At 34.8% G+C, this 25,644-nt stretch overlaps 1 protein-coding gene across 9 annotated transcripts in view; it reads left to right on the forward strand.

Annotated features, from left to right (window-relative positions):
* WDR89 (WD repeat domain 89) overlaps nt 1–25,644 on the forward strand; it is a 39,622-nt gene extending 13,978 nt beyond the window's left edge. For 7 of the 9 annotated variants that reach the window (XM_045522088.2, XM_045522085.2, XM_074365428.1 and 4 more), the window contains exon 3: nt 15,198–25,644. In XM_045522088.2, the coding sequence (XP_045378044.1) occupies nt 15,228–16,388 (1,161 nt within the window). In that variant the 5' untranslated portion in view covers nt 15,198–15,227 and the 3' untranslated portion in view covers nt 16,389–25,644. The remainder of the gene's footprint in view (nt 1–15,197) is intronic. The other 2 variants (XM_045522087.2, XM_045522086.2) reach the window with 2 other exon arrangements.

Consider the following 25,644-nt stretch of genomic DNA (forward strand, 5'->3'; position numbering starts at 1 on the left):
ACTCAAAATTTCATTGAAATTGTAGCAGATGTCAGTTCAGCATACCTTCCACTAAATATTCATCACTTCTGCCCAATTTAAAGCAAATGGCCCTTTGGTAAATTGTTTTAAAGCCAAGTCTGTTAGTTTAACACATACACATACATTTCTCTAAATTTTTGGTATAAAAGTTTTCTGGAAAGTGTTCTGCTGAAGTGAAACTAATCGTGCTTTTTATCCCAATACCTTAAAACAAGGTATTGTTTTCTCTAGGACATACTGGCGATGCGTACGAATGACTATTCCTATTTCACTCTTCTCAGTTTTTCTGAAATACTAATAACCTGTTTCCTAAGTTTTACGCGTGCAGTTTTGCTTCAGATAAACTGACATTAGAAATGCTTGATAAATGTAATGTCCAGTATAGAACTTTTGTGGCTACCATTAGATTTTTCTTGTTTGCCACTGTCCTTGCCGCTAGTTCATGACATTAGACATTAGCAGCTACTGCTTCCAAATGCTTCCCCTTTAGAAAAAAAAAAGTATGGCATATATTTATTATACAGGTAACATGGTCTACCCCTGTTTAAAAAAAATGTACTTACAATAGAATGTAGTATATTGTAGGCAGCATAGTGTAGGAGTTTATGTGTGGGCTCTGGAATAAGAATACTTGAGTTCAGAAACCAGCTTTACTCCTTGATAGCTGTGCTTTTCTCGTAAGTTTAATAAACGTAATAGTACTTGTGGGGTTGTTATGGGGTTATATCATCATTAAAAATTTTAGCAATATTGAAAAGTAGTGGAAAGAAGGCAACACATCCTCTAGATTCTCTCTGTCTCTCTCTCTCTCCAGATAATTGAAATACATTTTATGAACATTATTCCAAAGACCTTTCTGGTATATATACAGACAGGATGAACAGAAGCATGCAGATTAGGAATAATTTTATTAAAGTAGAATGGTATGTTAAACATTTTCTCAAAATAGTATTACATATAGTTTAACTTGGATTTAGTAAATGAAAAATAAATAAAATGAAAAAATTGCTAAAATGTGGGTGTTTCTTCAATATAAGAGATTAATTCCTTTCAAAATTTGAGTTAACCCAAAGAAAAGGTAAATGATTTTAAGAGGTTGGAATTATTATACTTTGGAGTTTTTTAAACTACATGTTTCAGATATCTACACAACTGACTGATGCAGTCAGACATAGGTTTTTCTGGTCACCAGATATGTGACTGAGAAAGTCAGACTCCTTTCATTTTGTGGCTCCACCATCCTTTAGTGCCTTGGAGTCTCCTGCATCCAGCTGGCAGATGGGTGAAGAGATGGTGAAGAAGGCACCACCTCTTGATCACCTGGCCCTGATACGACATGTTTCACCGCTACTGGCAAAAACTGGTCATGTGCTAGGGTGAGGCAATCCTTGCTGGGGGACCTGGACTCTGTTTTCTGTTCTGGAATCCCATGAAACGTTTTATGCCAAATCCCAGGTATATCCCACTCCTACTGGCTGCTTCTCATTTCCTAAACTTAGCTTGGCGGTAGGTCTTAGAAATATCCTTGCCTTTGCTGAGGCCCTGCAGTAGGAAGAGTGATTATTCCTGAGACTTGTTCTGAGGTTGCCCACCTACACCTCCATTGGCTTCTCTCCAAATTTAGGAATATTAGTGAAAACCTTGAGATTTTATTTTTACTTTCCTCAGTACGACTTTGGGGAAAGTGGTGCTGTTGGCACAAGGAAGGAGATTGTCTTGAGCTCTGCTATATAATTTCCAATTTATAATGAAGATAAATCAGAGGTGACTAGGACAGAGGTTGGTGGTGGTAGTTGTGACTGTCCTGTCTGAGCCATCTCATGTCTGGAATTGAGATTGACAGAAGAGCTTTTTGGCACAGGAACATTCCTAGTGTGTAAGTACCTGTTTTTTCCCCCTATCTAGAACCTCCAAACATCCATGGTATGTGTCAAGGGAATTTTTTTTTTAACTTTTTATTTTGGAATAATAGGTTTCTAGAAAAGTTGCAAAGATACTATATACCTTTCACCTGGCTTCCCAAATGTTAATGTGACCATAATACATTTGTCAAAGCTAAGAAATTAACACTGGTACAATACTATTAACTAGAGTTTATTTGGATTTTACCAGTTTTCCCACTAATCTTTTTTTCTGGTTAAGAATCTAATCAAGGATACCACGCTGCACTTATTCACCACATATCTTTAGCATCTCCTCCGACTCCGCAATCTGTGACAATCTTTCAGACTTTCACTTTTTCATGACTTTGAAACTTGAAGAGCCAGATATTTGTAGATTGTCCCTCAGCTGAGTTTGACGTTTTCTTAAGATTAGCCTGGTGTTATGAATTTTTAAGAAGAATGCCACAGAATTGGACTGTCTTTCTCATCACATAACACCGAGGGACAAGTGATGTCAACATGATTTACCACCAGTGATGATAAGTTTGGTCAGTTGATTTTGGTGGTGTCTTCCAGTTTTCTGTAATTGAAGTTATGTCTTTTACTGTTTCCATACTCTGTTCTTTGGAAGCAAGTAATTAAGTCCAGCCTGTGCTCAAGAAGGGGAGAATTGAGCTCCACCTCCTGGAGGGAGTTGTATCTGCTTATATCAGTTGGAATTTTTCTCTAAGGAGGATATGCCCCTTTTGTTTTCTCGCATTTATTTACTTATTTAGTCATTTATTTTTATCAGTATGGATTCATGGGTGTTTATTTTATTCTTTGGGTTATAATCCAGTGTTATTTTCATTTTGTTGCTCAAATTGGTCTCGAGTGACCAGTGAGAGAACTTGGCTCTTGTGTCTTTTTTTTTTTTTTTTTTTTTTGAGGGTGATATTTTGCTTTTGATTTATTTTATTTATTTATTTTTGTTGAAGTATAGTTGACTTGCATTGTTGTGTTTGAGTCTTTTTTTTTTAAGCACTTCTTTACTTTGAGGCACTACTGGATACTCTGTGCTTGTATTTTCCCTGTCCCAGACCTAGATTCAGCCCATTTGTCCAAGGAGCTCAAAGGGTATTTTTAATAGTGTAGATCTTAAGCCATTCTGATTGATACCCCACTAAAAGATAAAAATCTTTTAGAAGTTCACTGAGAACTTAAGTTTCACTTAAGTGAAGCTTTGTCATCTTCTAAAACATATTGAAGTTCATTTGATCTGTAGAAATCTGTTTTTCATTATAAAATGAAAAATAAAATCTTAAAGAGCACAAACTCGATATGTGATTGATTTATTCAGAATTGGGTTATTGGTTTGTTATTTGTGTTCATAAAATTTTGCATATTGATTCACTTTTTAAAAACAGTTTTAATATAAAAATAACAGACTGCTGTTTTTTTAAAAGCTGTAGAATGATAGTTTTAAAAATGTGAATGTGAAATGAAATTAAATAAGGCAAATCTAATGAAAACTTACTAAAAAGAGAGGAAATTAATATTTATTTTGTATTTCCTTTAGCCGAGAATTGTGCCCACTACGTACTTCTGCTCCGTTCCTGTGTTAACCTGTGATTGCCTTTGTTCTTGTACCATCACCCTGTATTGTAATCGTTTACTGGTCTTTCTTGAACATAGCAAGTATGTTACTTTTCTGAATCTCCAGCAGTTTGCATAGTACTTGGCTATAAAAGGCATGTAATATCAGGTATGTCCATTTCTATCCCCATTTTAAAGGTGAGGAAACTGAGGCTTAGAGAGGTTGGGTTAATTTGTACTATTTGACTTTGCTAGTTTGTGGTAGAACAAGGGTTTGCAATTAAGATATTTGCTTCTTAAACATACTCCTTTTTAAAATTGTACCACGGACAGTTTATTGATAAGCTGAAAATAACTTTACTGCATTATTTCCAAGTTGACGATCTTTGAAAGTATTCATAAGAAACTGGTAACATTTGTTGCTTCCTCAGAGAGGGGCTTGACGACAAGTGTCCTGAGACATTAATTTTGGAACTTTTTGAATTTTGAACCATGGGACACATTTTAGATATTCAGAAATATAGATACATTTTTAAAAGACACAGAAACTTACCAGATAGAATTGTATATTAATTTTTTAAATATTGTATTATTTCACTGTTTTTTTTAAAATTTTGTTGATGTCTTTTGAATAGGGGTCTTACCATTATTACTGAGCATGGATTTTTATAGTCTTCTGATAATTCCTTTGTGTATCCTATTTTTTCCCTTTTATTTTTGAAAAAAATGTATAAAGGTGGGAAGGGGGAGAGGATAGAATGTTCTAAAAGGAACAAAAGATTAAAGTCCCTCTGTTTAATATGAATGAAATTTGACTTTTAAAACTATGTTCCCTAAATCTTTCTTTATAGGAGCCTTTTACATTGTCAGTACTTGGTGATATACCCAAGACTTTATCTTTAATTAGGGTGGTTCTGGCTGTATTATCAAATACTCTACTGCAAGCTGACTTAAATAGTCAGAAAATGTTGACTTTTGTAAACAAGGAATAAAAATTCTTTCCATCAGTTGGATTGGGTACACTTCAGTGTTCTACATGTGCTTGGGAGGGGAGTACATGCTTGGATTGGCAAAAATGTAAGGTTTCTGAACCAATTACTGGTTAAAAGGGATGGAATTACTATGATTAGGTTAATCAGGATCCACCTCTGTAGCTGGGGTCAAGTCCTGACCATGTTGATGTCATAGAGGGGGATGCGGGGATGAGTTAGAGGTGTCCCATCATACTCGATGTCCACTGGAGGTTCTTAATTGCCCTTCAAATAAAATACAATATATAACTAACCCTTCTACCCTAATAATAACTTTTGAGGAATGTAATTGTGGTGGATAATGAGTTGCATGGGGATTCTTTTACTATTCTCTATTCATACAAATTCTGTAATAAAAAATGGGACACACGAAAAAAGTGATTGTTGCTTACTGTAAGCTTCTCTAGGTTGGTATGTGTTTTTTTAGTCATCCTCTTCCCTTTGTTTCTCCTCTGCTTATAGAATTAACATGTGATTCCTCCTCTCAACGCCTAATAGGCATATTCCTTAGTTAAAGTTGACACTAATAATTTAGTACTTACATAGAAGAGGAATAACTTAGGATTGAAATGAACGCAAGTTCAAAGGTTTTGAAGTTACAACTTGTGTTTCAAATCAAACTCTCTGTATCTTCCCCTTATTGCCTATTGGCAAGTTACTCACTTTCTGAGAACTTCAATTTCCTCTCTAAAACAGGATAATAGTACCCATCTCATAGGGCTAAATAATTAGGATGAAAAAACTAGATATAACTTTCTAGCACATAGCCTAGAATTTTTTGAACTCCAGTTACGATTATTTTTTTCTCTGTGAGGCTCAATCATCTTAGCCCAATTTGATAGTTGGGTAGCATTATTGTAGTTAAATTATTATTGTGGATTGTGAGGTTGTTGGAGCGCATTCCTGAATGACACTTCCCATTAGCGTCTCCCTACATTTGGGACATTAGTTGGATGTCTGCACTTCAGAGTCATCAATTCCTTGTAGTCAATGGGCAATATTTAGTTTCAGCTATAGGGAATTAGTTTTTCTGATCCATGTCTGATAAATTGTCCCAAAAGAAAACTAGTCCTTTATCCAACATATACTTCAAATACAGTTGTTACTCTTTAGTAGTATAAAATGTAATAGGATATGATGCTTATGCTGTCAAATTTCAAGTACAATAAACATCCATACCCGAAAGATGAAAATACATCTATTTCAAAGGATACTGCTCATTTCTGAATTCATACAAAGTAATACGCTGAAGACTTTTAGTATAGTGCCTTTTGTAATCAATAGTTTCTAAATAGATGCAAAAATGTATGTTTTCTTTTAATATTTTTTTCATCTTATTTAAATGGGAAAGGAAACGACCTCCATTATGGAATTATTTAATCTAGTTAGACTGTCCTTCAGATTTCATCTCAAACTTGGACAATTCAGGAATAAGAGCAACACCTAGTTGCAGCTAGATATATTTAGGATGTACTTTATATACAGCAGTAACATTTTATTGAATTTATTTTAATAGGAAATAAAAGAATATTTTGATTGATAAAAATAACTTAAATCTTATTAAAGCAAAAGCCACAAAAGAAATAATTATTACCAGTTACTGCATTATATTCAGATCAGAGAATTCTGTATCCCACTAAGAACCGCAAGAGCAGTGGTGATTCAGTGCCATGGCGCTGCTGGGGTTCTGCTATATCCTCATCTGCACTAGGTGAGTCAAGGTGAGATACTGGTAATTTTTTCAGAACAATTAGGCTATTATTTAAATTGGTGATGGTTGCTTGCTACATGCTGTAACTCAAGGAAAGGAGTTTTTTTTAAATGAAAACTTCTTTTTAGCCAAGCAAACCAACATAGCTTTAAACTCCACAGAACTCCCTTTGTCTGGACCTCTTCTTGTCTCATCTCAGTGTTGGGAAAGTAAGAACCACAATATGACTTAAAAGGTAGTGGCAGTTCAACACCCATTTATGATAAAAACTCTCACAAAAGTGGGTATAGAGGGAACATATCTCTACATAATAAAAGCTATATATGACAAACCTACAGCCAGCATAGTACTCAACGATGAAAAACTCAAAAGCTTCCCACTAAAATCTGGGACAAGACAAGGCTGCCCACTATCACCACTCCTATTCAACTTAGTCTTAGAAGTCCTAGCCACAGCAATCAGGCAAGAGAGAGAAATAAAAGGGATCCAAACTGGAAAAGAAGAGGTAAAAGTGTCACTATATGCAGATGACATGATACTATATATAGAAAACCCTAAAAGGTCCACGCAAAAACTAGAAATAATCAAAGAATTCAGCACGGTAGCAGGTTACAAGATTAACATTCAAAAATCAGTTGCATTTCTTTACACTAATGATGAATCAACAGAAAAAGAAAGTAAAGAAACAATCCCCTTTAAAATAGCACCTAAAGTAATAAAATACCTAGAAGTAAATCTAACCAAGGAGGTGAAGGACTTATACACGGATAACTATAAACCATTGATGAAGGAAATTAAAGAAGACTTAAAAAAATGGAAAAATATCCCATTCTCCTGGATTGGAAGAATCAATATTGTTAAAATGGTCATTCTGCCCAAAGCAATCTACAGATTTAATGCAATCCTTATCAAATTACCCAAGAACATATTTGACAGAACTAGAACAAATCATAAAAAAATTTATGTGGAAACACAAAAGACCTAGAATTGCCAAAGCATTACTGAAGAAAAAGAGACTGGAGGAATAACTCTCCCAGACTTCAGACAATACTGTAGAGCTACAGTCATCAAGGCAGCATGGTATTGGTACAAAAACAGACATATGGACCAATGAAACAGAATAGAGAGCCCAGAAATGAACCCACAAACTTTTGGTCAACTAATCTTCGACAAAGGAGGCAAGAATATACAATGGAATAAAGACAGTCTCTTCAGCAAATGGTGTTGGAAAAACTGGACAGCAGCATGTAAATCAACAAAGCTAGAACACTCCCTTACACCATACACAAAAATCAACTCAAGATGGATCAAAGACTTAAACATAGGACAAGATACAATAAACCTTCTAGAAGTAAGTATAGGCAAAACATTATCTGACATACATCTCAAAAATGCTCTCCTAGGGAAGTCTACCCAAGCAATAGAAATAAAAGCAAGAATAAATAAATGGGGCCTGATTAAACTTACAAGCTTCTGCACAGCAAAGGAAACCATAAGTAAAACAAAATGACAACCTACAGAATGGGAGAAAATTTTTGCAAATGAAACTGACAAAGGCTTGATCTCCAGAATATATAAGCTCATATGACTTAATAAGAAAAAAACAAACAACCCAATCCAAAAATGGGCAGAAGACCTAAACAAGCTATTCTCCAAGGAAGAAATACAAATGATCAAAAGGCACATGAAAAAATGTTCAGTATCACTAATTATCAGAGAAATGCAAATGAAAACTACAATGAGTGAGGTATCACCTCCCACCAGTCAGAATGGCCATCATTCAACAGTCCACAAATGACAAATGCTGGAGAGGCTGTGGAGAAAAGGGAACCCTTCTACACTGCCGGTGGGAATGCAGTTTGGTGCAGCCACTGTGGAAAACAGTATGGAGATTCCTCAAAAGACTAGGAATAGACTTAGCGTATGACCCAGGAATCCTGCTCCTGGGCATATATCCAGAAGGAACCCTACTTCAAAATGACACCTGTACCCCAATGTTCATAGCATCACTATTTACAATAGCCAAGACATGGAAACAGCCTTAAAGTCCATCAGCAGATGACTGGATAAAGAAGTGGTATATTTATACAATGGAATACTATTCAGCCGTAAAAACTGACAACATAACGCCACTTGCAGCAACATGGATGTTCCTGGAGAATGTCATTCTAGGTGAAGTAAGCCAGAAAGAGAAAGAAAATTACCATTTGAGATCGCTCATATGCGGAATCTTAAAAAAAAACAAAACATAAATACAAAACAGAAACAGACTCATAGACAAACTTGTGGTTGCCAGGGGGACGGGGGGGTGGGAAGGGACAGACTAGGATTTCAAAATGTAGAAAAGATAAACAAGATTGTACTGTGTAGCACAGGGAAATATATATAGGATCTTGTGGTGGCTCACAGTGAAAGAGAATGTGACAATGAATGTATGTATGTTTATATATAACTGAAAAATTGTGCTCTATACTGGAATTTGACACAACATTGTAAAACGACTATAACTCAATAAAAAAAGATGTTTAAAAAAAAAAGATAGTGGCAGTAGCTCCACTTTCTTTTGTCCATTCCTTTCTCTTTTCTTTGCTGTTCTCTTTTGGCTTGTCTTTATTTCTCTTCTTTTCTCCTCCCTCTTCCTTGCTCCTCTTTTTGTTCTTTAGTCCTCTTTTCTGTGCCTCTCTTTGTGCCCTTTTCCATTTATGGGTATGTGTATGTGTGTGTATATATATATATATATTTTATTGTTAGGAATATGTATTTCAGCACAAGAGCAAAGTGAGAATAAAATCAAGAGTTTGCAACTGCAGATTTGAGTGTGAGATATTTATGAACTTGTTACATTAAGATTTTTTTTAAATTGAAGTATAATCTGTTTACTATGTGTCAATTTCTGGTGTAGCGCATAATGTTTCAGTCATACATATACATACATCTATTCATTTTCATATTCTTTTTCATTATAGGCTACTACAAGATATTGAATATAGTTCCCTGTGCTATACAGTGTAAATTTGTTGTTCTGTTTTATATATAGTAGTTGGTATCTGCAAATCTCAAACTCCCAATTTATCCCTTCCTACCCCTAATTACCCTGGTAAGTATAAGTTTGTTTTCTATGTCTGTGAGTCTGTTTCTGTTTTGTAACATTTGTGTCTTTTTTTTTTTTTTTTTTTTAGATTCCACGTATAAGTGATAATATATGGTATTTTTCTTTCTCTTTCTGGCTTACTTTACTTAGAATGATGATCTCCAGGTCTATCCATGTTGCTGCAAATGGCATTATTTTATTCCTTTTTATGGCCGAGTAGTATTTCATGCCATATATATATATACACACACACACACACACATATATACACACACACACACATACATATATGTATACACACACACATACACAACAACTTCTTAGCCATTCGTCTATTCCACTATCTTGGCAATCTATGTGTATGTATATGTGTTAATATAAGAAAGGCTCACCCTCAGATGACTGGATAAAGAAGTTGTGGTATATATATATATATACACACACACACATATACATGCACACGCATACATACATACATACATACATACACACACACAACAAACTACCACTCAGCCATAAAAAAGAATAAAATAATGCCATTTGCAGCAACACAGATGGACCTGGAGATCATCATACTAAGTGAAGTAAGCTACAAAGAGAAAGAAAAATACCATATGATATCTCTTGTATGTGGAATCTTAAAAAAAAAAAAAAAAGATACAAATGAACTTTTTTACAAAATAGAAACAGAGTCACAGACATAGAAAACAAACTCATGGTTACCAGGGGGAAAAGGAGTGGAGAGGGTTAAATTGGGATAATTCAGGATTTGCAGATACAAACTACTATATATGAAATAGATAAACAACAAGGTCCTACTGCATAGCAAAGGAAACTATATTCAATATTGTAATGGCCTATAATGAAAAAGAATATGAAAAGGAATACACACACACACACACACACACACACACACATACACACACATGAATCACTAGGGCGTACAGCAGGAATTAACACAACATTGTAAATCGACTATACTTCAGTTTAAAAAGAAAGGCTCACCCTAAGTTCTCAGCTCTTACTAGCCTGTTGAGATCTAGAGTGCTAATAACTAAGCTTCCTTTTATGCATCTAACAGAAACAAATAGAAAAAAAGATAAAAATTATAGTTAATATTATTTGTTTTCTTTACATGTTTTTGTTAGGTTGAACTATATGAAATAGATTTAACCTTCTACTTCCTTTAGCTTGCACGAAAAGTAGGGTTTAGAAATGAATAAGATGAGAGCCCCAAGTAGAAGTGTTGGCTATTTCCCAGAGGGTTTGGCTTAGATAACTGGGTAGATCAGAGTGCTGTCATGGTGCCAATGCCATTGATAAGAATGGAGAAAATTCAGCAGCATATGTTGTTTTTATTTTTAAGGAGAAGCCCTGGTGAGGGATGAGGAAGCATGAATAATCAGTTTTACTTTCGAGTGGGACCCAATATTCAAGGAGAAATAGCTAGTAGACACTTGGAAATGGACTTGTAAGTAGAGAGATGAGATCATTGGCATGTAGATGGCAGTTGAAAACGTGAATATGAGTGAGGTTACCCTGTGAGAGTAGAGTGAGAAGAAGAGAGCCTGTGGCTTCTCTTGAGGACTGGGAAGTGGATCATGCAAAAAACAAAACAAAAAAACCCTCAGATAAGGGCTACATAGAAGTAAAAGAGTATATTCATCATTTTGAGAGATGATTCATTAGTATGTAAAATTAACTATGTAAACTTGGAAGTTATATTTCAAATATGACTCACTTGCATGTTAGTGTATTAAAGCATAAGCTAGAGGTTCTCACCTTTTCTCTACGAGATGAAACTACTTTGCTATTTGTATCTGTGGACGAATAAATATAAGCTCTATTGCTTGAGTGTTTTGGGATCTACCTACCTTCTAATATTTGAAGTACTGTGTTGCATTTAAACCATATGTCACATGGACAGCCATTGTGGTGGTTGCCATTGCTGCAGTCTTGAAGTGTTAGTTTGCTGTAGCGTTCCATCTGGGGCCCACTCTGCCTGCCTCATCAGTCCCCAGAATCCTTTGGATTAAAGCCTTGCAGGGGACTGTTCAATGTGAAACAGACTCTCCAGGCAACACAGTGGAGGAAAGGAGTATAGTACTACTGTCCTGCTTGGGGTAGCAGTGCATAGTCATAGTCCTATAAATTATTAGCTTAAAGGTTACGTTAAACTTTCTTATTGTTTAAAATTCTTATTAATCTGCTATTTCATATGTGGAGGTCAATATGAAGCAGTAGCAAAGAATTGTTATTTTCATAATCTTATTAACACTGACTATTTCAGGAATGGACAATTGTTTTTCTCTGGAATTAAAAAATTTCTTCCTTGAAGTGTATAGGAAGTACACTTTTTTTTTTTAACTTTTTAACTTAGTTTTATGTTTTAAGTACCAAAATTTGGAGAGACAATTTTAGATAGATATTGTCGACTGAAATAAATGCACAACCTAAAAGTTGAGCATTATGTTTTATTCAGTGGACAATTCTGAGGACTCAGCCCTGGATGACAGCCTCTCAGATGCTCTTAGGGACTGCTCCAAAGAGGTAGGGGAGGAGCTAGGATATATAGGAGCTTTACAACAAAGACCAGGCAGTTGGAACATTAAAAGATTACTTGTTGAATAAAGAAAACCAGACATTTCAAGTTAAAGAATAGCGCTTTTCTATGTATAGGAGGAAGCAAACATTTGGGCTCATTGAATTCATTCCTTTGACAATCACCTAGCTATCTAGGGCCAGTATCCTGTCTTTTCTTATTCTGAGTCCCCTCAGAGTACACCGTTGTGAGGGGCCGCAGAGGCTGGGCTGCAGGCTTGTCTTCACTGGGGGGCAGTACACTCTTTTAAGTGAACACACATCTTAGGATATATTTGAATAGCTTGTAGTAAAAAAAAAAAAGTATATTAAATAATGTTTTTTTTTCATAAATATAAAATCTATATTTCCTTTTTGTCCTTTATTTAAAATGCTGTTGGGGGAGGGTATAGCTCAGTGGTAGAGTGCCTGCTTAGCATGCATAAGGTCCTGGGTTCAATCCCCACTGCCTCCATTAAAAATAAGCCTAATTACCTCCCCTCTAAAACAAAAACAAAACCATGTAAAGTACTGTTAAAGAATGCCATTATTTTACTAATTTCTATAAGCAGAGCTTCCCCTTCAAACACACAGACACATGCAATGTCATTTTAGGTTTATTCTGTTTCTTCTAGAACTCTTCAGCTCTTAATGCATGAAAGTTGAATTAATTATTCATTCATTTATTCATAACCATTTCTTGATAACAAAAAAGCAAGGAGTTAGGTAATAAGTTCAACAGTAATACTGGGTTTTACAAAAACATTGAGTGAAAAGCACAAATTGCGAAGATACACATAAATGTGATGCCATTTTTATAATTTCTTTATCATAGGAGTTGTATCTGTAATGTTTCATTTCTTTAAATAAACTGAAGCAAATATGGCAAAATGTTAACATCTGTTAAATCTGGGTAATAGGTTTTTGGGTGTCTCCTTTTTTCCATACTTCTATGTACATTTGAAATATTTCATAATTAAGCATTTTTAATTTTTTAATAAAATAGGTAGTATGATAGGGAGTGACAGGGGCTACTTTAGGTTGGTTGATCAGGGAAGGTCTCTCTGGGTAGGTAACATATTGAGACCTGAACAACAGGAAGGAATTAACTCATACAAAAAACGTACAGAAAGTATTACAGGCGGAGAAACAGCTATTGCTACAGTCCTGAGGCAGAAGCAAGTGTGACATGTTCAAGGAAAGAAGGCCATTCTAGCCTATCTGGTTGTAAAACCAACAGTGATGCTAGGGAGGTAAATGGTCATTTAGTCTCTGAGTACTTGAATGAAGCTCACCATTTTCAGACTAATCTTCATCTTGTACCATGTAGTTCCATGTAGGGCTTACAGGCTAATGGTGATAATGATATATCAAAAGGACACACAGTTTGGGCTGAAAGGTTTCTCAGTGGTCAAGTCAGAGACACTTTGAGCACCAACAACAACTTAAGCAAGTGGTTAGACTTGGTATTATGAGCCTCCTTGATGTGATGCAAGAAGAGGTACCCAGCATCACCTAAATTGTATCCCTGGTAACAATGTTAAACTGGAATCTAATCATGAGGAGGAAACAATTTGAAAAATCCAGAATATGGGACATTTTATGAGACAACTGGCCTGGACTTTTCAAAAGATTCAGTGTTATGAAAACAAAGGATTAGGGTATTTAGAAATGAAGCGGTATTTTGTTTGCAGTTAAGTTTCAAATAGTTCATCAAAAAATGTGTGTATGTGTGTTTATAGAGATAGAAACAAATGGGTTAACAGTTGGTGAACGAAGGAAGTGAAAGGCTGTGTGTGTGTTCATTGTACTATTCTTTCAACTTTTAAGTTTTTAAATATTCAGAATTTAAAGTTGGAGAGGATGCTTATTCCTTTTTTGAACCCAAATCCAACTTTTTAATGTTTTTTGCTTATTGGTTTAATTGTGCTATTTTAAGCCACACTGACAGATCCAAATTCTCCCCTATATGATATTAGTGGTATTGTCAGTGGTAATTCTGGTCAATTACACATAACGTTTGTTGAGTATGTATTATGATATGCCAGACATTGTGCCGAACACATTATTTCAGTTAATCCTTCTAACAACTCTTGATTTAGTATTCATTTCTCCTTTTAAAGATGAAAGGACAGACTATTTAAAAAAAAAACTATCACTAAAGCAACAGGGAAAAAAGGCATTTCATCTTACGAATGAAAATGTGAATTTGTGAGGCAGGCTAGAATACTCATTGGTGAAAGCAAGATAGAAAAGTTTGTGATAAAGTCACTAGGCATGCCTATTTTTCTGGCCTTGAACTTATTCTATATATCATTGAGAGACAAGCTAGGGTGGTTAAGAGCACAGTCCCTGAAGCCAGATGCCTGGGTTCAGATTCCGCAATTTACAGGTTGTTACTGTCTGAGAAGCACATCTCCAGAATTCCTACTGGGAACCTTACTAGTTTTCTGTTTCAGTTGTCACAGATGACTGCAAACCTGGTGGCTTGAAACAACACAAATTTATTATAGCTCTGGAGTTCAGAAGTCCAAAATAGGTCTTACCAGGCTGAAATTAAGGTGTTCGCACAGCTGCACTTCCACAGGAAGTTCTAAGGGAAGTTGTTTCCTTGCCTTTTGTACTTTCTAGAGGCCACCCACTTATTGGCCTCCTTTGCCCAAACCAGCAATGTATCTCTCTGAACCTTTCTTCCATAGTAACATCTCTCTCTGACTCTCATATTCTCCTCCTTCTACATTTAAGAACACTGGTGATTACTTTGGGCCCACTCGGGTAATCCGGAATAATCTCCCTATTTTAAGGTCAACCCATTAGCAACCTTAATTCCATCTACAACCTCAAGTCCTCTTTGCCATGTAGTCTAATATGTTCATGGGTTCCAGGGATTAAGGCATGAACATCTTTGAGGGACCATTTTTCTCCAACACATATGTTTGGATTCTATAGTTGTGTAAGGCAGATGGGGCCAGGAGAAGATGATTCCAAAGTGGAGATCCTGACTAATGCTGAAGACTATGAGTAGGACCAATAATTGGGTTTGAGCTAAAAGGAATTACTAAGCAGTGCATGTACATGTTTTTAAATTCTCTTACTGGCATAAAGTATATATGGTAGATTCAGTATTCAAAAAGTGATTGAATTAGAAGGAGGCAACTGAATTTTATTACATTATGGTAGGGAAATTATTAAAATATTAGATTTTTTTCTATTGTTTTGTGCCAGCCCTCAGAGGGAAATGTCCTTGATTTAATTACAATGTGGAGATGCTTTGGGTTTAATTTTGATTTTTGTTTTTACTCCAGATTTTTACTACCCTTGGATGCACACCTGCTATGGAGAAGATTGAAGAACAGTTTGCTAATTTGAACATTGTTAAACGTTCCTCAGAAACTAAAGAACCTACGTATTTGCTTGGCATAGACACATCAAAGACTATACAAGCTGAAAAAGGAAGCTTGGTTGCTGTTTTATGTTCTAATGGATCAATCAGAATATATGATAAAGAAAGGTTAAATGTACTACGAGAATTTAGAGGCTACCCTGGACTTAGTGGAGTCAAATTTGCACATTCCTGCGACAGTGTGTATTCATCATGTACTGATGGCACTGTAAAATGTTGGGATGCACGACTAGCCAGTGGAAAACCTGTCCAGCTGTTCAAGGGTTACCCTTCTAATATTTTTATCAGTTTTGATATCAACTGTAATGATCATGTTATTTGTGCTGGTACAGAAAAAGTTGATGATGATGCATTGTTGGTATTTTGGGATGCAAGAATTAATTCTCAGGACTTGTCTGCTACTAAAGACCCACTTGGTGCATATTCAGAGACGCACAGTGATGATATCACTCAAGTATGTTTCCATCCCAGCAATCCCAACATGTTAGTTTCAGGTTCAACTGATGGCCTGGTAAATGTATTTGATATTAGTGTTGATAATGAAGAAGATGCACTGGTTACAACCTGTAACTCAGTTTCATCAGTAAGCTCTATTGGTTGGTCTGGGAAAGATTATAAACAGATTTACTGCATGACACATGATGAAGGATTTTGTTGGTGGGATCTTAATCATCTGGATACTGATGAACCAATTACACGTTTGAACATCCAGGATGTCAGAGAAGTAATTGATGTGAAAGAAGGTATTTTGGACTATTTGATTGGTGGCCTGTATCATGAAAAGACGGACAAATTATTTGTTGTTGGAGGAACATACACAGGAATTATTCACGTAATGAGCTGTACTACATCAGGATTGGTCCATGTGACCAGCCTTCAGGGAGGGCATGCTGCTACAGTCCGTTCTTTCTGTTGGAACATGCAGGATGATTCTCTGCTAACTGGAGGAGAAGATGCACAGTTGTTACTTTGGAAACCTGGAGCAACAGAGAAGACATTCACAAAGAAAGACAGCATGAAAATAGCATCCTCTGTGTACCAGCGAGTTCGAGTTCACAGTAATGATTCTTACAAGAGAAGGAAAAAGCCGTGATGTTACATTGGGAGTTTACTTGGTAGGTTTTATAATTGCAAATAATTATTTCAGTGTACTGCTTGTGGTAGATATGTTTAAAGCTCATATGTAAAAACAAGCCAGTTAGCACACAGTCCTAGAAAAATGTTGAGAATGGTTTAATTCAGGTCTTCATGTATTCTAAAATAATTATTTTTTTAAGCTGCCAGTTGAGTATATAATCAGTGAGTTGAAAGTAAAATTACATTCCTCATTTTGAAAACCCATCTGTTAAATTAGTAAATGTTGGGTTTAAAGAAATAGCTTTGATAAGGACTTTTTAGAAGTAGATGGCTGGTATGACTTTAAAAACAGGTGGTTTGGGCTGTGTTTTTTAAGCTCAATTTTTTTACATTTTAAATCATCTTCATTGTTTATAAAACCAAATCAGACTGTTTTCTTCATTTGAGAAGCTCCTACTTGCTTAATACATATAAATATTCTAATGAGTCTAAATAGAATTAAACTTTTTCGGAAAGAAAGTGATTTGCATTTATTTGAAAAAATACATTTAGTAAATATTTGCATCTATAATATTGTTGGTTAAACAGTAAACAGATGTTTCACTGATGAAAGGGAAATTATCTTGCAAAATTCATTTGAGACTCAGTGAAAATCTAAAAATGAAAGTATTTAATAGAATGATTTTTAATTTCAAAGTATTACAATATTTTTTGGTAATACTTTATTCTACAGTGTTTCATCCATCTATAATTCTAAACTTGAATTTTTGTTTACTGCTAATTTTTCCATCCTTCCTTTTAAATTATTTCTCCAAAGAATCTTAATTAAAAAGTTGATCCCTCTAACGTTTTGGTATCTTTTCTTGTTTAACTAAAACTGGAAATATTTATTTACTTATTTATATGTAAAATATTTATATTCTTTGAATTAGAAATATTGTCATGAAAATCACAAATGTTACTTTAGAACCTTTTACATTTCTCTTTAAATGTTAATAATGACTTATTATCTCTGAAACTGTAACGCTAAGGGAAATCTTTATTTTTCCATAAGACATTTGCAACTTACATTTATAATTTTTTTTTTGGAGGGGGGAAATAGTTAGGTTTATTTATTTATTTTTAATGGTAGTACTGGGGATTGAATCCAGGACCTCGTGAATGCTAGGCACACACTTTACCACTGAGCTATACCCTCCCCAGCCACAACTTAAATTTTGATATGATCTAGCTTAACTCATAAGAGACTGAATAATAGGTAAGTCACTGTTAAACATATTAAAAATATTTTATTCTTATTTGGAGAAATCCAGCTATTCTTGGTTGTTGTCCAAACCATAAACCTGAGGGTAATTTAGTACTTTTCTCTTTTTTCTTAACCAATCACTGAGTCCTGTGTCATTCTACCTCCTAAAATCTGTCAGCCTGTTCTTTTGCCTTTACCCCACCACTGCTGCCTTAGGTCAGACTTTTCATCATTTCTCTCTTAGATTACAGACTGTCTCTAATCTGCTCCAATTCATTCTCCCTGCAACTTATAGACTGAGCATTGAAAATACAGATTTGATCATGCTTCATGCTGCTTAAAATCTTCTGTACATTTTGATCTTTTGATGGAGGACTTTGTAAAAGTAGAAAACCATGTTTTCAAGATACTTAGGATATAAGACAATGCTGACTATGTTGTAAGCGGAAAAAGTTGGTAAAAAAAGACTTGGTGGGGAGGGTATAGCTCAGTAGTAGAGCACATGCCTAGCAAGCACGTGGTCTGGGGTTTAATCCCAGTACCTCCATTAAAAATAAGTAAATAAATTAAAACCCAATTACTTCCCCCCCAAATAAAATAATAAATTTTAAAAATTTTTTAAAAAGACTTTCAGAGACTGCACCTATACAATATCAGGAACTTCAACAGGAGTTATCAAAACAGTAGAGCTTTAAATTTTTTTTAAAATTCTAAAGTAATCTTTAGAGTTGTAAGATAAAAGTGAGGAAATACCTCTGAAAGAGACAGAAAGTGAGAGAAAAGATAAAGGTCACAGAAGATAAATATAGGGGGTCTGATATCAGACTGGCAGTTTTACAAAGTGGAAAAAAAAAAATTTGAGGTGTCGGGAGGGATTATTAAAATGAAATAACATGTTGTTCTCCCAGAACTTCAGTCTTCAAGTTGAAAGGCCAACAGAGTGTCAAGTGTACTGCATGAGAAAGACCCACACAAGACACAGCACTGTGAACTTTCAGAACTCCAAGAATAAAGAGGAAATCTTAAAAGTTGCTAGAGAGGGGAAAAGCCAAACACTAATCACTTAGGAACAAGAATAACATCTTGAGGGGGCAGGTATAGCACAAGTGGTAGAGCGCATGCTTAGCGTGCACTGAGTCCTACGTTCAAACCCCAGTACCTCCTCCAAACAAACCAACAAACCTAATTATCTCTCCTGACACACACACACACACACACACACACACACACACACACACACACACACACACACAGTAACATCTGCATTAGACTCCTCATTAGCAAATCTGGTTGACAAAAAATGGTAGATTAATGCCTTCAAAGTTCTGAGATAAATTCCTGCTATCTTAGCTTAGGCTCTCCAAATTCATGAAGATTACAATAGATTCAAACTATTCAGTCTAAGCTCAGATTACAATAAATTTTTTTGAGACATCCCTTGCTAAGTGAACATTTTCTGCTTGCTCTCTGGAACTTGGCAACCAAATTTATTTAGCTAACAGAGTATCCATTTCTCACTGAACTCATTGGCTGAACCCAGGAAATAAAAGAGATTTGGCTTTCAGGAGAGACTTGCTTTTCCAGCCTATAATTTTATGACCTGTCAAACCACCCTCAAGTGTGAAGTTAAAAACATTTTCAGATATACAAGATTTTAAACTTCACTTTCTATGAAGCTTTAAAAAAGTCTATTGGAGGATGTACTCCACACACACACACACACACACACACAAAGGAATAAATCAAGGAAGACAAGAGATACCAGAAATTAGGGGCCAACCAAGTAAGCGGCAAGATTAAAGATTTGCAGCAGGCCCACAGTATTCAGTCCAGAATGGAAGAAGAGGAGGAGATGTCAGAAGGTAGATGTCTGGGGAGAAAAATGAACTGACAGATTACTCCATGCATTTGACCATGTAGAAATGGTATAAGTGGGTTAAACTTACCAATTAAGAGATCTTATATTGAAATTGTTAAAGTGAGAACTTTTAAAAATAAGTTTAAAAATATATATAGGTATGTACATGTATAACTGAATTGCTTTGCTGTACACATGAAAATAACATTAGTAATTGACTACACTTCAATTAAAAAAAAAAACCCTGGAAACAAGGCTTCTCACCAAAAGCTTCTTATCAAGAAGTTTTACCCACACACCTACAGAATAGAAAGACCAGAAATAAACCCACAGTCTTATGGTCAATTAATCTTTGACAAAAGAGGCAAGAATATACAATGGAGAAAACACAGTCTCTTCAGCAAGTGGCATTGGGAAAACTAGCCAGCCACATGTAAATCAGTGAAGTTAGAACACTCCCTCACACCATACACAAAAACTCAAAAATGGCTTAAGACTTAAGCATAAGACTGGACACTATAAATGTCCTAGAAGAAAACATAGGCAAAACATTGACATAAAATGTAGCAGTGTTCTCCTAGGTCAATCTACCAAGGCAATAGAAATAAAAGCAAAAATAAACAAATGGGACCTAATTAAACTTAGAAGTTTCTGCACAGCAAAGAAAACCATAAACAAAATGAAAAGACAACCTACAGACTAAGAGAAAATACTTACAAACAATGTGACTGACAAGGGCTTAATTTCCAGAATATACAAAGAGCTCATACAACTCAATAACAAAGTACCTAATCAAAGTGGACAGAAGATCTAAACAGATTTCTTCAAACAAGACATACAGACGGCCAACAGGCGCATGAAAAGATGCTCAATATTGCTAATTATCAGAGAAATGCAAGTCAAAACTACAGTGGGGTTAGTTCACCCCACTATGGTCAAAATGGTGATCATTAAAAAATTCCACAAATGGTAAATGCTGCATAGGGTATGGAGAAAAGGGAACCCTTCTACACTGTTATAGGGAACATAATTTCATGCAATCACTATGGAAAACAATATGGAGATTCCTTAAGAAACTAAAAATAGACTTACCATGTGATCCAGCAATCCCACTCCTGGACATATATCTGGAGAAATTTCTAATTTGAAAAGATACATGTACCCCGGCAGCACTATTTACAATAGCTAAGACATGGGAGCAACCTAAAGTACATCGACAGATGACTGGATAAAGAAGTTGTGGTGTATATAATGTGGTATAAATAATGGAATGCTACTCAGCCATAAAAAAGAATGAAATAATGCAACAGCATGGATGGACCTAGAGATTACCATACTAAGTGAAGTAAGTCAGACAAAGAAAGACAAATACTATATGATGTCACTTATATATGGGATCCGAAAAAATGGCACAAATGAACTTATTTACAAAACAGAAACAGACCCCCAGACATAGAAAACAAACTTATGGTTACAAGGGTGAAAGGGGTGGGGGGAGGGATAAATTAAAAGTCTAGGATTTGCATGTACTAACTACTATATATATGAAACAGGAAAACAACAAGTCCTTACTGTTTAGCACAGGGAACTATAGTCAATACCTTATTATTATAATGATAAAGAATATGAAAAAGTATAAATATGTATAACTGAGTCAATATACTGTACACCAGAAACTAATGCAACATTGCAAATCAACTACTTCAATTAAAAAATTAAGTTTTAAGAAGATTAAAAAATTAGTGAATAAATAAGAATCACTTAAAGACATAGGTTAAAAAAGAATTTAAAAGGATGAGGAAGGGTATACCAACCCACAGACTGAAAATATTTGCAAATAATAGAGTGCTTGTATCCAGAACATATTAAAAACTTGTACAGGTTCTTGCTTGTATCCAGAACATATTTTTTAGAAAAACTCTTAGAACTCAATAATAAAAAGACAAATAACCCAATTTTTTAAATGGTCAAAGGATCTGCACAGACATTTCTCTAAAGAAGATATACAAATGGTCAATAAACACAAAACAAAGATGCTTAACATTGCAAAATGCAATTGAAACCACACTTGGATGGGAATAATCAAAAAAGTGTTGGCAAGGATGTAGAGAAGTTGAAAGCTACATACACTGCTAAAAGAAATGCAAAAAGGTATAGTTGCAGTCTGGCAATTCCTCAAACAATTAAACAGTTGCCATTTGATACAGCAATTCCACTCCTAGGCATATGGTGAAGATAACTGAAAAGTCCCCACAAAAAGTTGTGCCATGAATGTCCATAGCAGTATTCATAATAACCAAAATGTGGAAATCCAAATGTTTGTCAGTTGATGAATGGTTAGAAGTATATTCATACAATGGAATATTACTCAAATATAAAAAGGAATGAAATACTAATACATGCTACAACTTAAGATAAATCTTGAAAATGTGCTAAGTAAAAATTGCCACAAGAGATCACATATTATGTGATTCCATCAAACGTTTAGAATAGTCAAATCTATAAAGAGAACATATATATAGTGGTTGCCTACAGCTGGGAAGTTGGGGAAAACGGGAGCGTTGGTGGATAATAGCTAAAGGGTATAGGATTTCTTTTGGGGGTGATGAAAATGTTCTAAGATTGATTGTGTTTATAGTTGCACAACTCTGAACATACTAACCATTGAATTGTACATTTTAAATAGATGAATTGTGTGGTATGTGAACTATATCTGAATAAAGCTGTTGCCAAAAAGAATTTTTTTAATGAAAGATGGGCCAGACAAATACGAACCAAAAAGCCTGGGTGACAATCTTAATTATTGACAAAATGGAATTTAAGGCTAATATAATGTTGATTCCAAAACCAGAGGAAAATGAAGAATAAGTTAGGCCCATTTTGTTTTTGAATATGTATTCACAGTTAAAAATATTAGCTACCAAATCTAGTGGTGTATTTTAAAAAACGACCAAATAGGATTTATCTCAGCTATACCAGGATGACTCAACATCAGAAAATCTATCAGAGCAATGGACAAAAAGGAAAAATACTGTGATTATCTTAATTGATATAGAAAAACATGTGGTAAGGTTTCATATATATTTATGAAAAATATAAACATCAAACTATCAATAGAATAATTTTTAAGTTGATTAAGGTTTACATGTAAAAAAATCTACATTAAATGTTACTCTAGTGGGAAAATGTTGTATTAAAATACATTTCCTTTAAGACCAAGACTTAAGCCTATCATAAGTAGTGTGGATTCTGGCTAATACTATAAGGAAAGATAAGGAACTATAATGTGTAAGGATTGGAAGAGAAGAGTGAAAAAAACTCCTCTGCAAATGATATATACCTGGAAAATCCAACAATCAGCAAACTTTGAACTATAAAGAGGTTTAGCAAAGTTACCAGAAGAAGGTCAGCCTGTGAAAATCCAAAGAATATCATTTCACAATAGCAAAAATTTAAAAACTATCAAGGAATTAACAAAGAATACATAAGACCTATTTGGAGAAAACTCTAAAATTCCAATAAAGACAGAGAAAACGATCTAAGAAACATTCTGTGCTTCCAATGAGAAGACAATATTATTTATTGAAAGTGAACATTCTAAATTTAATTTGAAAATTAATGTTATCCTAACCAAATTCCAGTTGAATGTTTTGAGGAATCTAAACTTACTTTAAAATTTGTAGGGAAGAATAATATCCACAAATAATTAAGTAAACATTAGAAAGAGGGATTTTCCCTACCAGATACTAAGACATTCCACAAAATCATAGCAGTAAAAACTGATAGGGCCATGGAACAGTGCAAATGAATAGAGCTCAGAGACAAAGCATGGATATATGGCAACTTAATATTTTATAAAGGTTACACTGGAAAAGAGAGTTTTTGATTTGTTCTGAGGATACCTGCTCACTATGTAGAGAAAAATAAAACTAAGTTCCTTAAATATAGACTTAAATGGTAAAAGATTAAAACTATAAACTTAATACGAGGGAGTATAGGAAAATATCTCTAACCTAGAGGTGGCAGATGGCTTCTTAAACTTCAAAAGTGTAACTAATGTATAAGGCAAAAACAAAAGAAGTTTTATTATATCAAAATTAAGCATTTCTGGTCACAAAAGATCTCTAGATAAATGACAGAATGGGAGAAAAATACTTGAAATCAATGAGTGATTAAATATAGACAATAGAAGGAATTCTGCAAATCAATAAGGGAAAACAATACCAACGGAAAAATGAGCAATGAGTATTAAAAGGCAAATTTCAGAAGAAACCAAAAAAATCATCAAATTCCTTAGTAATAAGAAAAATGAAGACTTAATCACTTTATATCTTTTAGAATTACAAAAAGTAGGAAATTAAATTGATACCAAATGTTGGAGACACCCGGGCATAAAGGAACCCTCATGCATTGCTGATGGGAGTGTAGACACACAGATACAGCTACTCTGGAGAGCAAAAACATACATGGTCATGTATACTCTGTCCAAGCAGTTATGCTGCTTGGTGTAATATCCCAAAGGTATTTGTATACAGGTCCATCATTGGGCATTATTTGTGGTGTCATAGAGTTGGAGACAACCTGGATTCCATCCCTGGGAGACAGGTAAACATATGGTGGATGTACGCAATGAAGTACTCTGCAATACAATAAGCCACAGACTAGAGCTATACTTTAGCCATATGGCTTGATCAAGAAAAATATAGCATCCAATGAAAACAGTAAGAAATAGAATGCATGTGAGGGGAAAACCAATTATATAAATTTAAAATACATAAAAAGCAATTCAATTTTGCAATAACATACAATTATACATAGTAATCACCATAGAGTGGTTACCTGGTTGGTTACATGGTTATGGGGGGGAGAGAGAATGAAGGTGGGTTTAGAAATTAAAGAGGAAGGGAGAATGAGAGAGGATGGGGAGAAAGAGAAGACAAGAAATTTTAAAAGGAAAGAAAAGAATCACTTTGAAGGGATACTACACCTCTTGGAGTGTTTGAGAACTAATCATAGGCACGTGAAAAACCATGCAAATGAAAAGGGGTGGAGGATAATTTTTAACTCCAAGGGGTAAAAAATGGTATAAGAAAAGAAACAATCATAGTATATGGCTTGACCCAATGGTGAATAATATTTATGTAGTCATAATGTAAGCACAATATTGATTTGATCAAAAGTTGTAAAGTTATATTGAGAGCAGGGAAAGGAAGTGGAAGGGTATGCAAATGCTTAGTTTTCCTTTTCCATAGTAAAAAGTAAGCATTCTTTCTGTGAATAAATCAGGAAAATAGCAATCTAAGCATATTAGGTTAGAAGTATGTGAGAAAATCACCTGCAAAAACAGCTAAAAGAAAGTGGTTCCCTCTGGAGAAGAGAGAAGGGCAGAAGGGAAGGATAGGGGACTGCTGTTTTTGTTGTTCTTTAAGTTTTGTTATATCCATACCTTCTGGTAGAATATCATGATACTATTGGCTGCAAATAACAGCTCAATTCAAATTAACTAAGTAAGGAACATTTAACCTCACGTAAGTTCAGAAGTGAAGCATTTCTAGGGCTGGTTGTTAACAAGGATGCAAATTCTTCCCACTTTTCTTCTCTGTCAATTTTCATCTTGTCAGGTTCAAGTTCGCAAGATGACTGCAATTAGCCAATGATCACATCTATACTTAACAGTGTTTAATGGAAAACAGACTGTTTCGTTGCTTCTGGTTCTTTTTATTAAGGACTCATCACACTTTCTGAGAAGGCTTGCAGCAAGTATCATTGGCTGAAATGTCATTATTTGCCCAAGCCAAAAATAGTCACTAGCAAGAGGAACACAGTCACCACCAAGTGGCCGTCATGATTCACTGCCCATGGGGCTGGAGTTAATGTGCTTCTTTGAAGCAATGGATTCAGAGAAGGGTACAGAAAAGTAGGTTGGGGTTGATGAATAGTTGTTCTTCTGCAGATACTAACTACTTCTATTATGTGTACTTGTCACTTCAAAATAGTTTTCATTTTAACATTGAATCAAATAAATGAATGTAACATATTTGTGAGACAATGATTAACTTGCCCTGTTTAATCAATGTGCATTAAATGTAGACTATTCTATCTCTATAGGACTATTGTTTAGAGAAGAAGTAGGCATTAAAAAAAATTAAAAGGAGAAGCTGAAAAATA

The sequence above is a fragment of the Camelus bactrianus genome, chromosome 6, assembly GCF_048773025.1.
Source record: "Camelus bactrianus isolate YW-2024 breed Bactrian camel chromosome 6, ASM4877302v1, whole genome shotgun sequence".
NCBI lineage: Eukaryota > Metazoa > Chordata > Mammalia > Artiodactyla > Camelidae > Camelus > Camelus bactrianus.